Source organism: Mauremys mutica, chromosome 21 (assembly GCF_020497125.1).
Source record: "Mauremys mutica isolate MM-2020 ecotype Southern chromosome 21, ASM2049712v1, whole genome shotgun sequence".
Taxonomy (NCBI): Eukaryota; Metazoa; Chordata; order Testudines; family Geoemydidae; genus Mauremys; species Mauremys mutica.
In genome coordinates, this window is record NC_059092.1 from 21,278,163 (window position 1) to 21,299,791 (window position 21,629).

Consider the following 21,629-nt stretch of genomic DNA (forward strand, 5'->3'; position numbering starts at 1 on the left):
ATCCCCTACTGTTTGCCCTGAAGATCTTCTGCAAGGATGGGTTTTTTTTGGCTCTCCTCCGGCACAACATAGGTTTTTGGAAGTCTGAGGGCCAGATCCTCTGCTGGGATAAGTCAACATCGCTCCATTTATACCACTGAAGCTACCCCATGAAATCCAGCCAATTACAGCTGGTGGAGCAACACTGGCTTACACTAGCTGAATATCCCACTTAACTGTTCCAGGTATGAAGGGTGTCTGCTGCTGGAGCTCCATCACCACCTGACTTGTTCTCTAGATGTAGATCAGCAGCTCTCTGCTCCACCAGCTATTTTACTCCCTCATCCTCATTTTACTCGGACTATTAGCTACAATACCTGTCATCCCAGGCTGGGTTCCCTGGAGAGCAGAGACAATGCTTAGGTTTGCCAACCCTGCCAGCCCAAGTTCCCAGGCTGTCCTGAAATCGAGAGGGTCATTTTAAAAAGTAGCAGTTCGTTTAGTCTCCCTATTTCTAGTGCTCACCCTACCCTTGCAGGCTGCCTGGTGAGTCAGGTTCTGTAACCAGCTAAGCTTTGCTGCTGCAAGGCTGAAGCATGGGGGTGTCTTTATGGGCACAGCAGTGCCAGGAACCCAAATTGCTGCAGCCATTGTCATCTTGACCATTGTTCTATGGTCAAAACAAGCTCATCAGGAGCTTGGGCAACACTGTGTGCAGGGCGTGACACAGGCCAGCAGCTCTCAAGGGTAGCCCAGAGGCTGAAATCTTTGAACACGGCTTGGTGAATAAGGAGCTGGTGGAAGGGGGCGGCCCAAGGGCCCTGCAGCCTAGAGGCCTGTTCACAGGGCCCATTAGTAGGGTTTGAAACCCAAGACCTTCAGCACTGATCTCCACCTCTTGAGCCAACAAAGCAACTCCATTGGTTGGCAGCTGTCATCAGCTATTGCCCTCTAGCAGCCCAGCCCCTGGGGCAGAAGGGTGGGCACGACCCACACTTTGCCAGTGAGTTACATAAGCTTGTGCCATGCTCTGTCCAGGGGGTTCAGCCCCAGTCTCCACAGCCCATTAAACTCTTGGCCAGCAATGATGCTGGGTGTGTCCTGGGGGGATCTGTCCAGGAGGGATTTGCTCATTCACTCCCCAGCCGTCACCAATAACAACGATCATACGCTAGCAGCTCCGGCAACATTCACACCGACTGGCTCCAGATCCCAACCCCAAACTGTCCAACAGCCTGACTGGGTCACTGATGGGGACTTGGGCTGGCCAGTTTACTGGTACTTTGCACACCCCCCTCCCCCCCCGGCTCACAGTAAACAGCATCAAGGCCGGCCGCGAGGAAGAAAAGTGACAAAGTTCCTGCCCCACCACCTCATCCCTGGAGTGCCAAGTGCAATGGAACGGCCTGGCACAAAACACCCCCTTCTGTGCCCACCGAAGGGGGAGGGCAGTAGAGACCCTGTCCCATGCCTAGGGAAGAGGAGCGAGCCCAGCTGCACCTGGACCCCGTAGGCCAGAGCCAGGCTGCTCACAGGGAAACAGCTACTGGGAGCCCAAGCAGCTGGGAGGCCCCTCAGCAAACTGCTGCTGCTCCACATCCCCCCTCTCCCTGACACAGCCCCGACCTCTCCTCTCCCCATCCCCAGTGGTGCCCTAGCAACAGGAGATCACTCCCAGCTCCTTCTCCCCCAGCTCCACTTGCCAATCCCCCTCAGCGCTATCTCCCCGCCCCCTCCCACCCCCGGACCCCAGCATAATCCCTCCCAGCTAGCCTGCCTCCCCACACCCCAGCAGGCCTGTGAAGTCTCCTGCTCCAAGATGCACCCTCATGACTGAGCTGAGCCCAGCTAGCGGGGCTGGTCAAGGCTGGCTATACAGGGGAGTGGCTGGGACACTGGCTCTGCAGATAATTTTATAGGGTCAGGACACAAAGAAACCCAGGAGGGTAATTAATGTTCATGGGTTTGGTTAAATCCTGCTTCCCTCCTTCCCCGCAGGACAGCATTTAACCCCCAAATGCATCATTTAAATCAAAACCAGCCAAATTCTCTTCATAAGGAATGTATTACTCAGACTTCCACTGGCCCTTTGTGCACGCCTCCATGGGATTATGCATGGCCTGGTGGGGACACCCTCCCCGCCCTCCGCAAAGTAGCATGGACGGGCTATGGGGTATGCTCCCAATATAACCTCCCTGTACGCCCTGCCAAGGCCCTGGGTAACCTACTGGGGATTCACTTCTCAAACGCATCCCTTTTTGTGTAAGGGCTTTTACTTTATCGTCACAGCATCAAACAACCACCCCATCAGCTGCCAGGCTCACCAATGGCCTGGAAGAAAAAACCGCCACCAATAGTTTGCAGATGATAAATGGACAAGTGATAAATAATGAAGAGGACAGGTCACTTACCAAGCAATCTAGAATCAGCTGGGTGCAAGCCAAATATGTATTTTAATCTGGCTAAATGCAAACGTCTGCATCCAGGAACAAAGAATGCAGGCCCTACTTACAGGATGGGGAATTCTATCCCGAGAAGCAATAACTCAGATTTGGAGGTTATGGGGAATAAGCCACTGTGGGGCAGGGGGATTTCTGCCGAGAGCCCAGGTTTCTATAGTCCAGCCTAGGCTTCCTCACACCCTCCTCCTGTGCAGAGGACCAGATATGATTATTTCTAACAGTTGGTCTGCAGGTGCCCTTGGGCTGGAAGGAGCAAAGGCCTCCTGGGGGCAGGGCAGGATAGGATAGTGGCCAAACTTTATTGCTTAGGGTCTCTTCACTGCAGCTGTAAGCCCGAGCTCTTACCCGTCACGGCCATACACAACAGCAGCAGTGGATTTAGTGACAGCCCCCCCCCCCCCCCAAATGCAGGACAAATCTCATCTGTCAACCTGCCCCTGAGTCCCGGCTGGTGGCTCCCTGCATGTCATGACCGGTGGCCCCACGCCACTCCCAGAAGCGGCTGGCTGCTGGCATGTCCTTGCATGCTCTGTGCGCTCCCCCCTCCCCAGGGCACACACAGACATGCCAGCAGCAGTGCAGCAGGACTAAGGTGCGGCCTGCACTGCCTTCCTCTCTCCATGCTTCACCAGTCCAGGAAGCAGTCCCTCCGGGGTGTGTGTCCATGTGTTGCTTCCCCCCCCCCAGCACCAACTCCGCAGTGCCCATTGGCTGGGAACTGTGGGGGTGGCCCCTGTGGGCAGCTGCACACAGAGATCCCCTGTCCCCCCCACCTAGGAGCCGCTGCCAGAGGGGTGCGCTGGTTGGTTTGGGAGTCGCACTGCCCAAGGTAAGCCACCCCCTGACCCCTCCTGCACCCCAACCCCGAGCCGGCACCAAACTTCCACCTAGAGCCCACACCTCTCACCCCCTCCCACACCCCAACCCCAGCCCAAAGCCTGCACCCAAGCTTGCTCCCAGAGCCTGACCCCTGCACCCACTCTTGCATCCCCTCCCCCTATCAAGGTACTTCACTTTATTTTCATTTACTTCTTACTACTTATAAGATAGGAGGAGGAGGAGGAAGAAAAAAATGAAAAACAGGGGGAGATGAGAGAATGTTCTTTTTCTTGGTTAGATCCTGGAGGGCCCCCAAAAATGAAGCTGTGCACAGGGTCCCACTAACTCTAAATATGCCACAACAGCCTTTCAGCGCAGGCATGTTGGCTGGGCTGCAGGGCTGGGTTAGAGCCCAGGTTCCATGTCCACTCTGGCTGGTAATCTGCCCTCTTTGCAATAAGCCCTCCAGAGCTTTCCCACAATTCCTCTCATGTGCCCAGCAGGACAAACAAGTTCTCCAAGAATCCGAGCAGCTCAGCTTGCTGCAGCATGGAGAACCATGGGGTGCACCCCCAAGTCCTAGCGACACACACGAGGGATTGCAGCACCAGTGAGGACTCAGTAACTCACGTAGGGCTTTGCAGCAGGGCTACTCTGGATATCTCCTTCGCAGCCATGCCCTCCCTCTACTGTGGCTCTGCAGGACAGGGGAGGCTGCTCCTCTGCTCTCAGTGGGGATGGATCTGCAGCCAACACCACCACAGACTCTCAGTGCTCTTGGTGAACACTGAGCATCCTGGGCTGCCACTGACTTCACTGGCTCTTCAGCATCTCACTGGATTAAACCCCTCATGCAGAATCACTCTGTTTAGCTGCATCACTGAATAGCAATTCTAGCATTCAGCCAGCGCTTTTGCCTCTTCAGAGAATTGTGCAAACACTAGCTCTGCTCTTGCAAGACTGTAGCCTACCCCTTGGTGTCAAAGGGGTTAACCCCCCAAAACTAGTTTCCTGGCTCACAACTGTACTTTGCATGTTGCAATGAAAAACATTCTTGCAGTCTCCTAATTAGCTAGATAATCCATTTTCACCTCAAATGAATATGGATCAAGTCATTACAAATTTCAATACTGTTTTAAAAACTTTCTAATCTTTGTAAAGGAGCTTTTTTTTTAACCTCTTGGAGCTGTTTCAGAGTAACAGGGCCTTGTTTGTAATTCAAATGGTGCCACTGCACAGCTGGCCTGCTGATCCCTCCTGCAATAGGTTTAATATTCCTGCAGCACAAATTCTACCTCTGCATTGTTAATTATTTGGGATTGTACACAGATGCTTTGATGTTTTAATTCTCTCCATGGCCCTGGAATGCCTGGTCCTTTTCAAGCTGACCGGCAGTCACTTCAAGGCTTGTCTTTGGTCTGCCTTAGGGCAGTGGGTGTGATCATCAGGGTGGGGGTGGATTGTCCTTCATGTTGGGGCCCTGAAAACAGTCTGGCATCTGGGAGAAACATGTTGGAGCTTTTTCTAAAAGTTTCTTGAATCTCCAGCGTGCACATTAGATACCAGAATGAAACAGTGATAGGTAGGATTTTCAAAGTCACCTAAGCGAATTAGTTCCCAGCTCCTGTTGACTGTCAATAGGGCTTTGTCACTGGGCACCAAACACACAAAGGTGTCAGAACCCCACCCCACTCTTGGGTGATGATCCACTCAAGGCAGAACCCCATCCTGGTTTCTTTGGCATTACTCCCCCCCGCCGCCCCTCACTTCAGGGCACTCTCCCCCTAGTCTCCCCATCTGTCTCCTAGGCATCTTCTCCCAGGCTCCAGTCCCCAACACTTGTAGCGTCCTGCACTGGGGAATACAAGTAACCCTGCTGAAACTATTAGGAGTTAGCTGTATTCTGCTAGGAGATCATTAGGTACCTTAGTGCTGCACTTCCCAACTGATTCCACCCTCACTCACCCCAGTAAGAATCAGCAGTGACTCCAGTGAATTCATGGAACTCCATTAGAAGTGTGAGTGAAAGCCCAATATTTCCGACACTGGTATCGGCTACCCTGCCCCTGCAAGCTAGCTAGGAAGGGAGGTTGGGCAGCCCTCAAGGACAGCAGGTTAAATGGAATCAGGCTTTAGAGCTGGGGTAGTCTGGTTTTTGTTAAGGTCCAGACTCCAGAGAAACATTTTTCACACCTCAATAACCGTAAGTTATCAATTAAGATTTTGGGGTCCATTCAAAAGCATCTGGTGGTCCGGATTTGGCTCGGGCTCTGCCTATTGACTACGATCCCTTTTCACAGGGAGTCTCTTCCCACCCTGGTTGCAATAGTCTCAGCATGAGGATGCAGATCTGGGGTATGACTCAGCTGGCCAAACACTCAGACAGCTGATCTAAAAGGGCAGCGCAGGAAGGCAGCAGACAAGAAGGAACACTGAGGAGGGTAAGAGCCGCCAATAAAGTGTATGTAATCCCCATTATCAGCACCTGTGCAGCTGGAGAGATCAGGTTCCCTGTGGGCGGAACCAAAGGCTGTCAAAACTCCCCCTGCTTTAGAGCAGGGAAGCTTGTCTTTATCCCAGCCCAAAGGCACCACACCAGCAGGACCTATAATCTAGGCAATGCTCAGTGGCGTCCAGACCTGCTCTGAGCCGGCACTAAAACTCCTGAATCCCATCTACATTACAGGCTCCTCCATCACTGTCCCCAGCGGAGGTGGGAGGGTCCCAGAATCCAAATGTCAAATTGAACAGCCCCTTAGCCTGAGCACCATGAGCAGAGGCGACGTGGGTGTGTGTGTGTGTGGGGAGGAGAGATGTGTAGAGTCACTTGCTCCTGCAGATTTGCTGCCTGGTTTGTACTGAGCATGCTCAGTAATGCTGCTGAAGCCAGCTGCCCTCCCCCGGCTCCCCCTAGCCACAGGCATGGGTCCTCTCTGCCCACAAGCCAGAGTCAGCTGGCATGGACTGGCCACGGGTGTCTAACTGCAATGTAAACATACCCTTAGAAAAGGGTCCCAAATCCAAGTGCTGAGTCTGAACTAATTTGGGAATGCTCAGATCTGCATTGCTGGGGCCTCTCTCATTAGTCATGAGGAAAGGTCAGTTTATGTAATAACTTCCCCAGAATTCTTTAACAAAACAGTAAACAAAGAGGAAACTTTAATGCTCCTGGGAACAGCCAAATAACTGCTTAATAAATCTCATTACAGTCGGTAAGCTGCTTAACAGGATGTGCTATTTTAGCTGAGCTTGGAGTGGGGAGGTGTGGTGGGTAGTGTTTTCATGTGCGGAGTTGTTTTGGAGTGTGCAAGTATTCACATATTGTGTTGCAGCATGCGAGTGTTGTGTTACAATGATGGATGTGTTACTCTGCGTGTACGCACCTGCGTGGCAGTTTGTTTCCACGTGTGGTCGTGTGGTGGTGTGGTGCAGTTTGAGAGGTGTCATGTTGTGGAGTGTGCAATGGATGCATGCTGTGTGGGTGTGTGCTTTGTGTAGGTCTGCCGGTGTGAGGATGCACTGCAAAGCACAAACAGGGGGCAGTATGAGTACAGCAGAGGAGGTTTGTACTTAGACCAAACCTTTCACCCTTACCTTCTGCGGGGCGTTGATGACTCCAGTATTATAGCCAAACTGCAGGGAGCCCAGCACTGCTCCTCCCACCGCCAGCATCAAGCGAGCTGTCATCTGCTTCAAGAGAAACAACATGCAATCAAGTTGGGAAATGCTCTTCTCTCCAATGCAGGACTGTGAGGGCAGCCCTCCATCCAGGGCACCCACCTGGCTCCTGACCTGAACCATTTTAGGATCCAGTACTCTAGATCTCAACCAAACAGCAGCTGTGCACGTACAAGACTTGTACACCCGTCCCTGTCCCCTTTCCATCCACAATGAGCCAGGAGAATTAGGGCTCATCTTTTCCTGGCTCCCAGCATATCCACTACTGAGCAAGAGGCTGAGCAGAGCAGTCCTTCCCCAGCTTTCTCCCTACACAGAAAAGTAGCTCCTCGCGGAGAGGCTTGCAGATCAGGGCATGGTGTAGCTCTTTGTGAATTAAAAATCCAAAATCCACCCATGCAAGCTCAGAAGTTGCACTGATTTACATGAAAAGCCAGGTTTGGCCCACTGCGTTAATATCCCATAAGGTTATCCCTTGTTAGCATTTCATTACTTGTTCCATCAATGCATTTATCGATTAAATCCACCCATTTTAATCTGGGCGTGCAGGGCAAGGTCTCTGTGCAGCTAACCAGTATCGCCAGGAGTTCCGTGACAGCCCTTTGTGCAGCTGCGGCACAAGAGATGATGATGCACATTGTCGATGAAGGCCTGACTAGGTTCAGCGGTGGCCTACAAGAACTGCATCACACCACTGAAAATGTCATTGCTTGGCTACACTATGCACATGCTAAATAAATAATAGTGATACTGTATTGACCTCCATGGAGTTACTCTGGCTTTAAGCAAGTGTAGGTAAGATAAGAATCAGGTATTGGAGTTCACTAGTTTAAATCTCCGCAGAGCTGAGCACCACAAATCTACTTTGACATTGCACCCCATCATGCTTTACAGAAATATGCTTATTAGTGTAAATATGACATAACTGGAATGTTTTATGCTAGACATGTCATGTAACATATCTTTGCAAAGGTTATGATCTACTGAGTGTGTTTATCCTATTTGTATGAACGTATCATTCTTGTATCTGAAACTAGGAATATAAAATGCAACTCTGAGGCCCTATTGTAGTTATGCAAAGTATGGGCCATTAATGATTGTTTGGAATCTTGATGGCTCCCATTAACCAAGACAATTGGTTGTAAATGGCTGTTTACTTGTAAGTCTTCCTGTATGTGCTGGCAAGTGGGTAATGAAGACTTACAGTGACATGTGACCATGTCACCTGAACTGGAATTCATCCTTAACCTGGTGCTTTTCCATTTAGAAGGAGGGGTGGGAACCCAGAGAGGGACAAAGGATTCCCGCCTTGTGCCAAAGCTATATAAGGGGGTGGAACCAAACAAAGGAGGCGGCAGTCAGAAGAAATCCCCTAGCTACCACCTGAGCTGGAACAAGGGCTGTACCGGGGGAAGGATTGGGCCCAGACCAGAAGGAGGCTAGTCTGTTAAAGAAGCTTATTGGAACATCTGAGGGTGAGATTTACCTGCATTTAGTTTCCTACTATATTAGGTGTTGACTTGCGTGTTTTATTTTATTTGGTAATTTACTTTGTTCTGTCTGTTATGACTTGGAACCACATATATCCTACTTTTTGTATTTAATAAAATCACTTTTTACTTATTAACCCAGAGTCTGTATTAACACCTGGAGGGGGCAAACAGCTGTTCAAGCTTTATACAGGGTAAAATGGATTTATTTGGGGTTGGATACCCAGCTCCCAATGGGGTTCAGAGTGCTGGAGACAGGAGCACTTCTTAAGCAGTTTTCAGTTAAGCCTGCAGCTTGTGGGGGATGTGGTTCAGACCTGGGTCTGTGTTTGCAGCAGGCAAGCGTGTCTGGCTCAAACAAGGCAAGGGACTGAAGTCCCAAGCTGCTAGGGGTAGGGAGTGTCAGCACAGGCTGGTAACTGGACACCTCCATGAATGGCCCATTTATCCAGGCGGGAAAGTCACCAGCAGCTCAGCCTGGTGGCTGTACCCAGAAAACTGGATCCACTTTTCACAGGCTGGGCTGATCAGCTTTGGAATAGCCATGTGAAATTAAAGCCCCTTTGATTGTTTCACACCAGCTCTCGGAAGCAATGCTGGTTTTGGTGGAGGCAAAGTTTGCTGAAACAGCAGTGCAGATTTGCCAAATCTCAGTGTGCCTTTGTTAGAGATCCCAAACCTTTAACCTGGGCCATGTGCACCTGACTGGGGGTAGTGGGCGATGATCCAGCTCCACCCCAACCCCTTTGTTGTACAGAGCCAGGACCCAGAGCCTGGTCACATGGGAAGATTCATTCTGAGAGTCACAATTAACTGCAATTACTTCTCTGCTCAGGAAGGACTTGCAGGGGTCAGACCAGGACTGAGCCCTGTGCACAAGCCATCGCTCTTCCTCTGTCTTAACCACAGCAACTCTGCTCTACAGCATCTACCAATCTTGGCTCCCCAGACACTAGCACATGCCCCCTGCCTGCTTACATCACCCCTGCTGTCCTGGAATGATCCCTCTGGGCCCTTACTCATGTCAAAATCCTCCTTTAAACTGCCTCCTTCATTAACCCCTCCACAGAGGGGTTCAGCAAGCCACACAGCTCAGGTCCCTCATCCTTTCCCCTCGGCAGCCCGGCTTCAGGAGCCCTTTCCTGTGCAGCTCTTGGCTTAGCCACCTGCCTGGTCTCTGTCCTGGACTCTGCATCTCTCCTCACAGCTCAGTTGGAAGCAAAGCCTCCTTCCCTGGCCAGGTCCCCTTCGTTTCCCCACCCTCTGTTCGGAAAGGGATGTGCTGAACCCACTTTTTAATTACCTGACTTATTACCAGTGGCTGATTTCACTAGGTAGCAAGTATGAGCCTGGATAGCCAATGAGGTTACCCAGCAACAGCTAAGTGAGGCCTCAATTAAGTAATGAGATCTGCATCCACCAGCAAACAGGCAGGATGGAGCATGAGAGGCAGCTTATGTGACATTTTTTAATGGTAGCTCAGCATTTCGAGCTTTCCCAGAACCGCCCCCACAACAGGTAAAAATGCAAGTCTCCAGTCCTCCCTTGTCTAATCAAATGGGCACTCCTGTCAATTCTGGAGTAGGGGGCTGTGCTGGTTTTATGAAATCCAAACACAACAGCAATGCTCCCACTGGCATAGCCCTCTGCTGCTGTGTTTGCAGCCCAATGCTAATACATGGGAACATCCTGGGTGCAAAAATGAATGGCAACAGACCTGCTCTAGTTCAGTCACAAGTGGTCATCCAATCGCTGTGTGAAGTCCTCTGGCCTGTATTACACAGGAGGCCCAACTAGGTTATCCTAACAGTCCCTTCTAGCTGTATGATCTGTGAGCCTATGTAAAGGGAAACTGACAAGGCAGAGTGAAACGCAAAAGGTAAACAAAAGGTGTGAATGGCGAAAAGTATGTTCCAGGCCACTCACCAGTAGCTTTGCACTGCTCAGGTGACAGAGCAGCGCAGAGTGGCTGGAGTATACCAGCACATCTGGCCCTGCATCTGGAGGGTGCTCTCAGTTGTGATGCAACAGATGGGGAGAGGGGGATTTGTTCTGTTTTAAGACTCAGGCCCTCCTCCGTCAGACAGCTTCCCCTGGATTTCAAAGGGGCTTAGGGCTAAGGAAGGAAACAATGCATGATTGTTGCAGAGCTCCAAGCACAATTTTTTGGCACAGGGCCAGTTTCTCCAACTGCATAAAGGAGCCAGGCTTTGGGTGCGAGTGGCCAGCCGAGAATTCCCCTGACAGCAGGGGTATCAGCTAGTGTAAAGATATCAGAGCTGGGTTCTGTGCCAATTACTCTTCCCCCAGCCTGGCACAAGGAGCACATCAAAGAGTAATTCAGTGGGGAGGGACAGGACTGAGTTCCACCCTGCTACTCCAGTCTACAGCTGATATAAGGTCCATATGCTGCTGGCATAATTAGCATAGGCCTAGGCTGCTCTAACTCATACAGGAGCCAATGCAGGCTGGCTTTCAAAAATCAAGGAGCAGAAGCTGGCATCAAGGGGACCAGTACAAGTTCTAAGGCACACAAGTCCACAAGACTGTGCCCCACTGGGGATGTCTGTTTGCACAGGGGTGAATTTCACCCTGTGGAAGTATTGGTAATGGTTACTGTATCCCTTCCAGTTAAGGGATGCCAGGCTCTACAGCCTGACACCATAAGGACCAGAGATACTGGGCATTGTGAGAAGTGAATAGCTCTGGGTACAGCTAGCCCTCAAGCCCAGCTGATCAGAGCTCCCCAGGAGCCATCGCCTGCAGGCCAAGCCCATCTCCCCAAACATACTGAGGGACAAGGACATACACCCAAAGGGCTGGGGGGGCGGGGGCAAGAAATGAAGAGGACACTGAGCCGACATAGGAAGTCAACCTTTGGGGGCTCTGGACAAAAGGTCTCACTTGAGTTGGGTCACCAGCTGCCTGCAGCCCTGCACCAGAGACTAACGAGGAAGGGGTGGCACATGTGAGTACACGCACACACCATTTGTGATGCATGGGGCAAGTGTAGAGTGGGATTCAGGCGGAAACAGAGGTTTTCAGAAAGGTTTACAATGATTCCTTTGGCTGCTCACTTTGTTCCTGTTTCTCACAGGTGCTTTGCTGAGCTTATGTAGAAAGGGGCCACATCCTGTCTGCACAGGTTCAGAGGGGAAAGAAATCCTCTTTCCCAGCAATACATGCTCCCCCTTCCCACCTCGCACTCCCAAGTGCCAGGCATGGCATCCAGCCACCACGCCTGCTGACACTCCATGCTCCTGCAGCACGTACAGCCAGCGCTAGTGCTACTCCCTGAAGCGGTGTCCCCCTTTAAGGGCACGATACCAACGTAACCCGAGAATCCCAGCAGGCAGAGGCTGAGCAGCCACGGTGTTACCCGCTGCCTCTCTGCTAACAAGAGACCATTGAACAGGAGGCTGTGTGCGCGTGACTGCGTTTACTGTCTACTACGTAAAACTCCCCTTTAAAGAAGGCACAAGGTGGGGCCCATTGTGGTCAATACAGCTGCACCCTCAAGTTCCAGTAAGGATCTGGCCCCATTATGCTGGGTAATGCACAAACCACCACGTGCTCCCACCTACACTGAACTGTCATGTGGTAGGATGGCTCTGGGCCTGGCCTTGCCCCCTGGCTAGCTTTTTTTGACTGGCAATGAGCAAGGCAGTACAATGACATGTGCCAGGTTTTTTGGGTGATACCCACAGTGATCATGAAACTACTTGCCATGCACATCATATGGCTGGGAGCTTGGCTGGCACCCTGGTCCCTCTGTGGGCCTGGCACCAATGGGAGTTTTGACATTGACTTAAATGCAAGTAGGACCAGGCCCTACAGTGGATGGGGCCAAATTGGGCTAATCAAAAGAAATAAGCCATCCCCACTGGCCAGCCCCACAGCATTTCAGCCTTTTTGGCCATAACTTGGTTTTAACACAGCTCTTAGACACACTTGTTTATCCCGTGTGCATGAAGCCTCTGACTCCAGTCCTGAAAGCTGCTCCCTGTGGATTGATCGTAGTGGTCCCTGCCAGCCTTAGCTGTATGGCAAGATCAGGGCCTGTCTTTTTACAACCTGTTGCAGGTTTGGAAGAAGCAGAAAACCTGGGTTGCGCTGTATGCCTCAGACAGGCCTGGAGGTGGCTGGACAGCTGTGGAGCAGCCCCCTCTGTGCCAGCTCCTTCTCCTCAGTGATTCAATCCAACTCCCAGTTAATCCAATGGGAATCTTTCCCAGCAAACAGGCACTTAATGGAGCTGGACCAGACTGGTGCTGCAGAGCCTGACACTTTTCAGCAGATCTCAAGGCAGCACTGAATGAAGCCCGATCCCTGGAGCGTGGGTCAGTATCAGCACAGCACACAGTGGATCTGCAGCACAGCAAGGCTAACTCGCCCAAGGTCACAGGAAGCAAGTGGCAGGATGGATGTCAATGAGTGGCCTCCTCCCACATGTCCCACTGGCCTCAGGGCAGGCTTGACAGGGCTGTTCGCCCTCTTGAAGCCCTCAGTGACCAAAGGGCTTTGTGACCAAAAATACCCCTCCTTGGGTCAGGTTTAACATCAAATCATCTGAACAAAAGAGCTCCATGTCCCAAATTCAAGTCTACAAAAGTTTCTCTTCCAACTCCAGCCTTCCTGCCCGGGGCCATTCCCGCTTTGGCAGGCCACGGCCAGGCCAGATTCTTTTCTTTCTTACAGCTGCGGCATCTGCCTTCCCTGGCTTCCAGGCTCAAATCTATCCCTGGTCAAGGGTCTCCTGCAGGAGCTGCTGACTGCCTTCCACAGCCTCCTCTAGTTCTCGCTCTTAAGATTGCATCATCCCCTTTCCTTTTCTGCAGTTTCCTGCTGCTCCTTATAGGGTAATCACCTGACCCCTGGCACAGGTGTGTCTTCTTCCTAACTAGGATTGGCTAGGCAGGGTCAAGCCATCCTGTTACACAAACCAGGAACAGATCCCTGAAGTTACGACTCCCTTTCCCATACTCTGTCCAACAGGCAGCACTCCTTTCTGCACAGCTGATTTCCCTGCCTTCCCAAGGCTATTTTGCATAAATCGCTGACACACCATGACCACACAGGACAGCTTCCCCCTACGAAAGCTACAGTGCGTCATCACTGTGGACATGAAAAGCAGCTTGTGTTTGAACATCACCTAACACCACTGTTATAAAATGATTGTTGTTTAAAAGGCCAGTAGTCACAGCCTTATGTAAAGCACACAAATCATCCCCTGTCCCCTTAAAGAAAGGTCCAAGAGGCAGACTCCTCTCCCCTGCTATCATGGAATCAGCTCCTACCAAACAAAGATTTTCCTTCTGCTCAGTGCTGGAGCAGAGCAGTTCACACCAGCCTGAAAGTCTAAGAATATTTCTAATTAGTCATCATGCTTTTGCACACCTTGAATGATCAGGCAACAATAAATGGATCTGCAGAATATTGTACCATGAAGCATTACATCAATAAGATTGCACCACACTGTTTGCATAAAACTAATTATTTGTACAGTGAGCTTTTATGGAAGGAGACTGTAGCATAGGTCCTTGAGGGGTTTGGATGTCTGGTACAGTCAGGTACTGTACCTGTTCTCACAAAAACTTTACCTTTCATTTAAAAGGAATTTGATCCATACACACTACTATAAATTCACCATTCAATGTGCTTTCTCCGATTACATTTGGAATCGCACTGATCTGTGTTCTCCTCAGCCAGATGTGCCTTTCCTCTTGTTTAAATTATCAGTGGCTGAACATCTAACAGTCATCTTACACCATGGCCAAGATTTTCAAAAGTGATTAGCTATTTTAGAGCACCATAAAGGGGCATAGTTTATAGAATGTGTGCTCAGCACTTTGAAAATCAGGTCCCCTTTAAGGTATTTCAAGATGGGCATCCAAAAAATCACTAGCCACTTTTTTAATTGGGCCATAGCCTAAATAAATAATTTTTACATACCGTATGTATTAACATCTTCAATTGTTAAACCTGAAAATTTTAAAGATCAATTTACTCTTCACTATGTATGTTATGATTTTACTTTTTGGATTTCTATCTTCTTGGATAGTGAAAATTATCCAGTGTCACTTTTGATTAGAGACAGTTTCCATTTAATTCTGTTCTCGGGTTTTCATGCAGGATTTTGCAACAGTTTAGGTTGCAGTCAAGGCAGAAGAATATTTGCACTTTTTAAAACTTTTCATTAGAATTAAAAAACCCTACAAGATACTAAACCATTTCTATTGGTTGCCTCTTATGGAAGTCTTGTAGAAGTGAATAGAAAAATTAACTTTTCTACAGGGTTTTTTGAAAAACCATTATATAGATCAAATAAAATGATATCTTTCTTATAGAATTTTAAAGGATGGTTCTAAACTCATATGAAGAGGATTTTGTGCTTTATTAAATTCTGCAGGTATTGAAACTAATTGTTATAGAACCAAATTAAGTTTCTACCTACAATTCTATTGTTTTTGTCCCCAGGAAATTCTTATAGCATTTTCTATAACAGAAACTCCAATACATTTTACAAAACCTAAACTTGGGGTTAAATTTGATCTGTATCTCTTTAAAAGGTTTAATGCTCAGATCAGGCACCCTAAAGGTTATAAGTTTAGCCAAATCTTACCCAGACATCTGGAGTCTGCAAGATTGGGAATGAAATTCCATAAGCACAGCCTCTCCCATGGTATTTTGCCACTTCCTTGAAGGGGAAAGGATAGCTCAGTAGCTTGAGCATTGGCCTGCTAAACTCAGGGTTGAGAGTTCAATCCTTGAGGGGGCCACTTAAGGATCTGGAGCAAAAATCAGTTCTTGGTCCTGCTAGTGAAGGCAGGGGGCTGGACTCAATGACCTTTCAAGGTCCGTTCCAGTTGACAGGATATCTCCATTATTTCTTCCTGCTTCATGGACTAGGCTGAACCAGGAAGTGTAGACACTCCCAAAGAATGTATTTTTAAAGGTGTTATTTGTAGCCACTGACTCTCATAAAAGGTTCAGTTAGGGCTAAAATTAGTTGAGAGTCTGAATGGACTTGTTTTATCCCAACTGGATCATCCATTATCTCAAACTTAGAGCCACCCAACAAAATCATCTACCACTGAGTTAAGACTTAAGTTTGTCTAGTTGATAAACAGGAGTATCCACAGCTGATTGCCTTTCTCTACTGTGGTTTTTATTTGCTTCACTTGTCTTTCCCCTCCATCCTTTTACCTATTTATTCCTCACAACTTCATTTCAAAGGGCTCAGCCTACAATTAAGACAATTAAGTAAGGAATTCCTTAGTCCTGGAAGGGAATTACAGGAGTTTCCACCTTTGAAATAATGGAGGATAAAAAGTGTAATGCAATCTGCTACATAACATGACCCAGTCAGTTGCAGCATATCCTGTAACATGATAGAAAAGTATCAGAGGGGTAGCCGTGTTAGTCTGGATCTGTAAAAGCAGCACAGAATCCTGTGGCACCTTATAGACTAACAGACGTTTTGCAGCATGAGCTTTCGTGGGTGAATACCCACTTCTTCAGATGCAAGATGATAGAAAAGTATCAGGGCTCTGTCTGAAGGCTACTGGTAGCAGGGCTGGAGGGAAGAGGACGGTTACAGCACTTTGCAAGCAAAGCTGTGGGCCCTGCCTGGCATCAGAAGGTGCTGCACAATCCCAGCTGTACAAGGGAGGGTGCATCAGTCAGATATTCACTGGTTTAGTATTCTCATGCCTGGTGCTTTGTAAAGAGAGAATAAGCCTTGGTCTTGTGACATACATTAGAAATACAGTCTGAGCTGCAACCCCCTACTTGGGTACATAATCCTTCCTCCCAAGTGGTCCCTCAAGTTCCTGCAAGTCAGGGTTGCATGGTCCTGTCCAGATCATGCTAGCTGAGGAAGGTTTCATTGTCAAAGTTTCCATGTTCAGGATGTGACCCAGGGACCTCCGTCCCCTATCTCTGCCCAGACAGCATGGGACATTAACAGAGCAATGACTGGATCTTAACGGCCTTGACTGATGAGAGAGAGCTGGGCGGGCCGGAATGCGGTGACTGGCCGCAAGCCAAGGTAAACGACAGAGGCGGAAGAAAGGCAGCCTGGGGGCGCCCCCAGCTGTGCCCCCCTAGAGCAGGCAGCTGCGGACGCAGGCTCGCGGCCCGGCCCCGCGCTGGGTGCCCCTTAGCCCGCTCCGAGGGGCTCGTCCCCGGCCGCCAATGGGGAGCGAGCTCCGTCGAGGCCCCGCCCCAGCGGGCGGGGCTCGCGCTCCCCTTTGCCCTGCACGGCAGGAGCTGGCGCGACACCTCCGCCCCCTCCCCCGCACGCCGGGGACATGCCGGCAGCTCCCCGCCTAATGGAGGCGGGCGGGACGCGCCGCGCCGCGGGCAGCCCCGGCATTGTGCGAGCCCAGCGCGGGGAAATCCCACCCGTACCCGGGAGACAGAGCCACCCCCGGCCCGGGCAGCACGGGGCGCCCCCAAGTCAGCCAGCCGGGCCCGGCTGGAGGGGGGCAGCGGGTAACGGGCTTCCCTGCCTGCCTCCCCGGGGGGGGGGGGGCGCTTAGCGGGTGCTTGGCCAGAGCTCTGGGCTCTATGATTAAACTGTCTCGACTCGAAACAGCTTGAACCCCCCCCGCCCAAAGAGACTAGGAAACAGCCTCTCAACACGGAGCGGGTTGGGACCAGCCTCCGTGTTTATCGTAGGTGAACCAGGCCCTTGTGCCCCTTTGGGGCTTCTATAGGGAAACGCAACCTACTGCGGATTTACACCACCGAGACCCAGATCAGAATCTGGCGCGGGGTGTTGGATTTCTATGGTCCCTCAGTCCCAGCCCTTCGCCTCCTCCAGGCTCTGCCTGTGAGGTGCTCCTGGCTGTCACGTCCCAGAGCTCCGGTTCCAAACCCACAGCTCGGGAGCCCAGGGACGCTCCCCTCCCCGCCAGCAGCACTCCTGGAAATGCGCAGCGAACTAAATACAGTAACGCGCTGATCCCGAAACACATTCCGCAGCTAGGGAGAAAGCAGGGAATCTGGAGACAGTGTTGCACAAAAGCTTTACAAGCATCTTGACCCAGAAAAACACCAGACAGCCGGAACAGCACTGCTGCTCCTGGGCCCCCACTGCATTGTCACAAGACCGGCTATTTTAAAAGAGATCGTAGGAGAGAGTAGGAGCCTGCTGGACTGAACCCCACGCCCGGGAATCTGGAATCCCCTTTCATTGCGCATTGTGGCCGACCGCCTGGTATGCAACTTGAATTCATTGATTGCCAGTTGACTCGTTACCTAATGTGATTGTAAGCGCTCGTCTACACATTTATCTTCACAGAGGAGCTGCCAGTGTAACTAACATTATTTTAAATCAATTTGGTTAAACTGGTTCAACCCCCTTTGTGGACACTCTTAATTCAATTTAACCTAGTCATACATTGATTTGGTTTAAATGAGCAAGAAATCAATTTAAACTAAATCATGTAAGCCAGGTTTATACCAAAAGAGAGGCTACAGAGGGGTTCGCATGGATACTCAATATTTAACTATACACCGTTATAAACTCGCCTGGTCCAGCTCCCAGCCCCAGACATAGTACAAATGTTCGCTCCACGGCCATGGTTTAGCAGCTGTAATCTGGGGTAGCACCACCCAAATCAGTTATACCAGGGCAACGCAACAGGATGAGCCTGTGAAATGGAAGGTCACCAGGGAAGATGTGAGCAACTGGGGAACGAGTTACTCATTCAGAGGATTCGAGACCCACAGGAAGTCAGATCAGGAAAGCCCAATTTCGAGTCTCAGTCTGAATCTTGTTGCTGGAGTTGGGCAGGGATGGGATTTTTCTGTTTTTTGCTTTGGATCCCTCACCCTTTTCTTTATTATAAAACCTACTCCTTTTACCACTAGCACCAATGTAATCACAACACACCAACACTCTTGATAATTACATCCCCCACGTGATCAAAAAAGTCAAACAAGCTGACTGCTGTGGATTGGAGCGGGGGAGGAGGGGGAAAGAAAAACAAAAACTACAGGGTTAATAAATCCGTTTAGTGTTTAAGATCAGCACTGGATGGTACTAGGTATGGTCCGAGCACAGAACAAAGAGGTAGTTGTCCCTGCCCTGAAGAGTTTACCCAGGGGGCTCTTCCATCAAGCAAATAAAAACCAAGGGGAAAAAAATCCTTTTAATACAGTCCTGCAAATGCACCAAAGAGAGGGAAAGTCAAGTTTGTGTGGGGATTAGATTATAGGAGATTTGAACCCTGATGCCAGGCCCAACTCAAGGGAAGAATTATTAGAAATACGCACATACTGTTTTTCCCCGTCAGGCCTTACTGTGATTGTATAATCTGTAAGAGGGTATCCTCGGTAGAGACCACATTTCACTTTAGAGACCAACAGTAACTTTCTTTATCTGAATCAGTTTTAATCTGAAAAGCCCTGAAGCCTTTTAATTCGGAGTCTTTAAACATGGAATGAAATCCTAGCCCTAGTGAAAAATCGATGGGATATCTGCCATGGACCTCAATGTCTCTGGGATTAGATCCCTGCTCTAGTTCAAACACAAATTCCACCAGGTGAAATTCTCCGGCCATACTAGATGATCATAATGGTCGGACCCGTGAAGTAATGAAACCAACTAATGACCTATCGATCAGGATTGTCAACCCCACATGTTCAAAAGTACTGAGTCAGGCCCTACGTAGCTTAAAAATCATGAGGTTCTCCCAATAATAGTTTTTTTTTGGGGGGGGGGGGTTATTTGCCTTCTAGTTTCTAAACCTTTAGAGGGCACCTGGGCTCATTCCCAGACTTTTCTCCCTTACAAACAGTGCTCGGAAAAACATGTAAAAGGGAAGTGCAGATTCTCATTGAAACCCTCGATTCCCGGAGGTAGGGCTTGAAAAAAAACCGACAAGTATCAAGAAAACAAATCACCGGGAGTTGGCAACACCGCAAACCTGCCAGCATCCTCTCGGCCCCGACTACCTGGAAAAGCGGGGGGAGTTTTCTGCGAACGCGGGACATCGAGCCCCGTCCTGACCCGTAAGGCTACAGCCATTTGCCGCTGTGCCAATCTGAGTTTTGGGGTCCCCAGTGCCCGGTGTCTGCCAGGCCAGGCTGGCAGCGGGCACACAGAAGGACCGGGGTATTTTAAGCAGCTGACCACAGACTAGCTACCACCAAGCTTCAACACAAAGTTTGAACGACCCCCCCCCCAGTCCATCCTCAAAGGCTCCGGAGCGGAACCCCGTCCTAAGCTGCAAACTGGCCCTTTTAACCCACACCTCGGACATGGCTTCATTCACTTGCGCCTGGGACCCCGGCAGGGAATCACTACTGGGCCCCTCAGTCACTGGTATGGGGGTTAATTTGTTTGTTTAGTTATTTTAAACACACGATCGCCGATTCAGGCTGAAAATTTTCCACGCCGCACGCTGCTCAGAGCGGGGTGGGCTACGTAGTACGGGCAGTACTGCCCCCCGCGTACCAGCTCCCTTGCCCGGCAATGAAGGAGGGCGAGTCCCAGGAGGGAGCCGCGGGTCCCATCGCTGCCAGCGGGGCACTGGCTAAGGGAGCCAAAAGCAGCTGGCGGCTCAAGCCCACAAGGCGGGGGAAGGTCATTTCTATTTCCCTGTTTTAAAACAGCCGCCCAGGCCTCGCCCCCCGGGAGCCCCGGCCACTGGGGGTGCTCCATGGTGGGGAGGGGGGGAGAGAATTCTAGTGGTGTCCGGCCCGAATGACATCGAGGCCTCTCCCAGGCCGGGGGCCAAGCTGATGGCCGCCGGGAATGTGATGTGCCCGGCAGCCCTGGGCGAGCGCAGCCCAGCCACCCTGCCCCACGCACTGCCGTGCAATGGGGCTTGGCCGGGGAGCCCGCCCAGGGCTGCAGGCAGGGGGATGCTTGGAGCAGAAAGAGCCTGGAAAGCAGAGACCTCTCCCAGCCCGCTCGCCCCTCCCCCAAGTCCCGCTTCCCTCCAAAACGGCCATGCACACGCTCCCCCCACCCCCGCCGGAAGGTCCCGGAGCCGGGGCAGCCTCCCCGGCCCCGCCGGCCGCACGTTCACCTTGCTGCCCGACTCCATGGTGCTGCGCCCGCGCGCTCCCGCCGAAGGCAGCTACGCCGCGCCGAGCCCAGCCGGCCACGCTACCGCCGGAGCCCCGGGCGCCGAGCCGCGCGTCCTGTGCGCCCCGCGAGCCGACGCGAGTCCCCGGGCGCGCTGCTGCCGCTGCCTCTGCCGCGCGCCACGTTCTGAACGCGCCGAACAAAACCTAGCCCTGCCGCAGCTCATTGACCCGGCTTAAGTGTGTGTCGCGAGCGCCCTCCTGATTGGCTGGGCCGTGAGGGGCACGGGGGTGTGTCGAGGGTGTGTAGTTGGCTGGCCGGGGAGGGCGGGGAGCGGGGTCGTGAGTGGCTGGCCCGGCCGTCCGTCATGGCACCCCCCACGCTGGCTCCGCACGGCAGAGGGCGGGGGAGGGGAAGCGGATTTTGTTCTCATTTCTACTGACTGAGCCGAGGGCAGGCTCCCGCGGGCAGCTTCCCGGCTCTCTGCCCCCCGCACTGAGGCCTCAGGAGTTCGCTGCAGAGGCGAGCTGGAAACAGGAGCGCAGCGTTGCAGTCCCTGAAGCTGTCTCCTTGGCGTGCAGAATCCTCCTGGCTGGGTCGTTCACTGGTGCTTCCGAGGGACTCCTGCTTGGCATTTCTCTGATAGACCAGCAGCCTTAGAGAATCTTGGTGCTACGCTCCTCCCATGGACACTCTCTCACACATACACACGCCACAACCACCTCATTTATAAAAGGGTCCGGGGGAAAGGAACAGGGCCTGCAATTCATTCCTTGCTCGGTACCAAACTCCTCCCTTTGCCATTCACTCAGCCTGTGGCGATGTTGTGCTGGGGCAGAGAGGGGGAGGATAGCATTGCCAGCTTTAAACGGTGTTTTCACACTAGAGTTTCTCCTGTTGTGTTTTCATCCCTCGGTGGCTTCGCTGTTGTGAATTTTCGGGCGCTCACTGCACCTGCTGAGCTTAAAGATGGAGCTGGCCCCTCTGCTGAAAGGAGGTTTTTGCTCCGTCTGCTGGAGGCTCTCACACAGGACACTGACTCTATTCCACACTTCACGCAATGAAAACAAAACATATTTTCCCCACCCCCTTGCTCCGGGTCCCTTCCCCAGCAGAGGGAAAAGAACGGAGTAAAATCACCCCTTACTGAATAACAAT

The 21,629-nt window shown here is 51.2% G+C and overlaps 1 protein-coding gene across 2 annotated transcripts in view; it reads right to left on the minus strand.

Moving 5' to 3' along the window:
* Nucleotides 1-20,631, minus strand: part of SLC2A1 (solute carrier family 2 member 1) — a 36,969-nt gene extending 16,338 nt beyond the window's left edge. Inside the window, exons 1-2 of one of the 2 annotated variants that reach the window (XM_044996578.1) lie at nt 20,473-20,631; nt 6,855-6,947 (exon numbers count right to left, since the gene is read on the minus strand). In XM_044996578.1, the coding sequence (XP_044852513.1) occupies nt 6,855-6,947; nt 20,473-20,490 (111 nt within the window). In that variant the 5' untranslated portion in view covers nt 20,491-20,631. Of the gene's footprint in view, nt 1-6,854; nt 7,294-20,472 lie in introns of those variants that run through there. The other variant, XM_044996577.1, reaches the window with a different exon arrangement.
* Between the last annotated feature and the right edge of the window lie 998 nt (nt 20,632-21,629).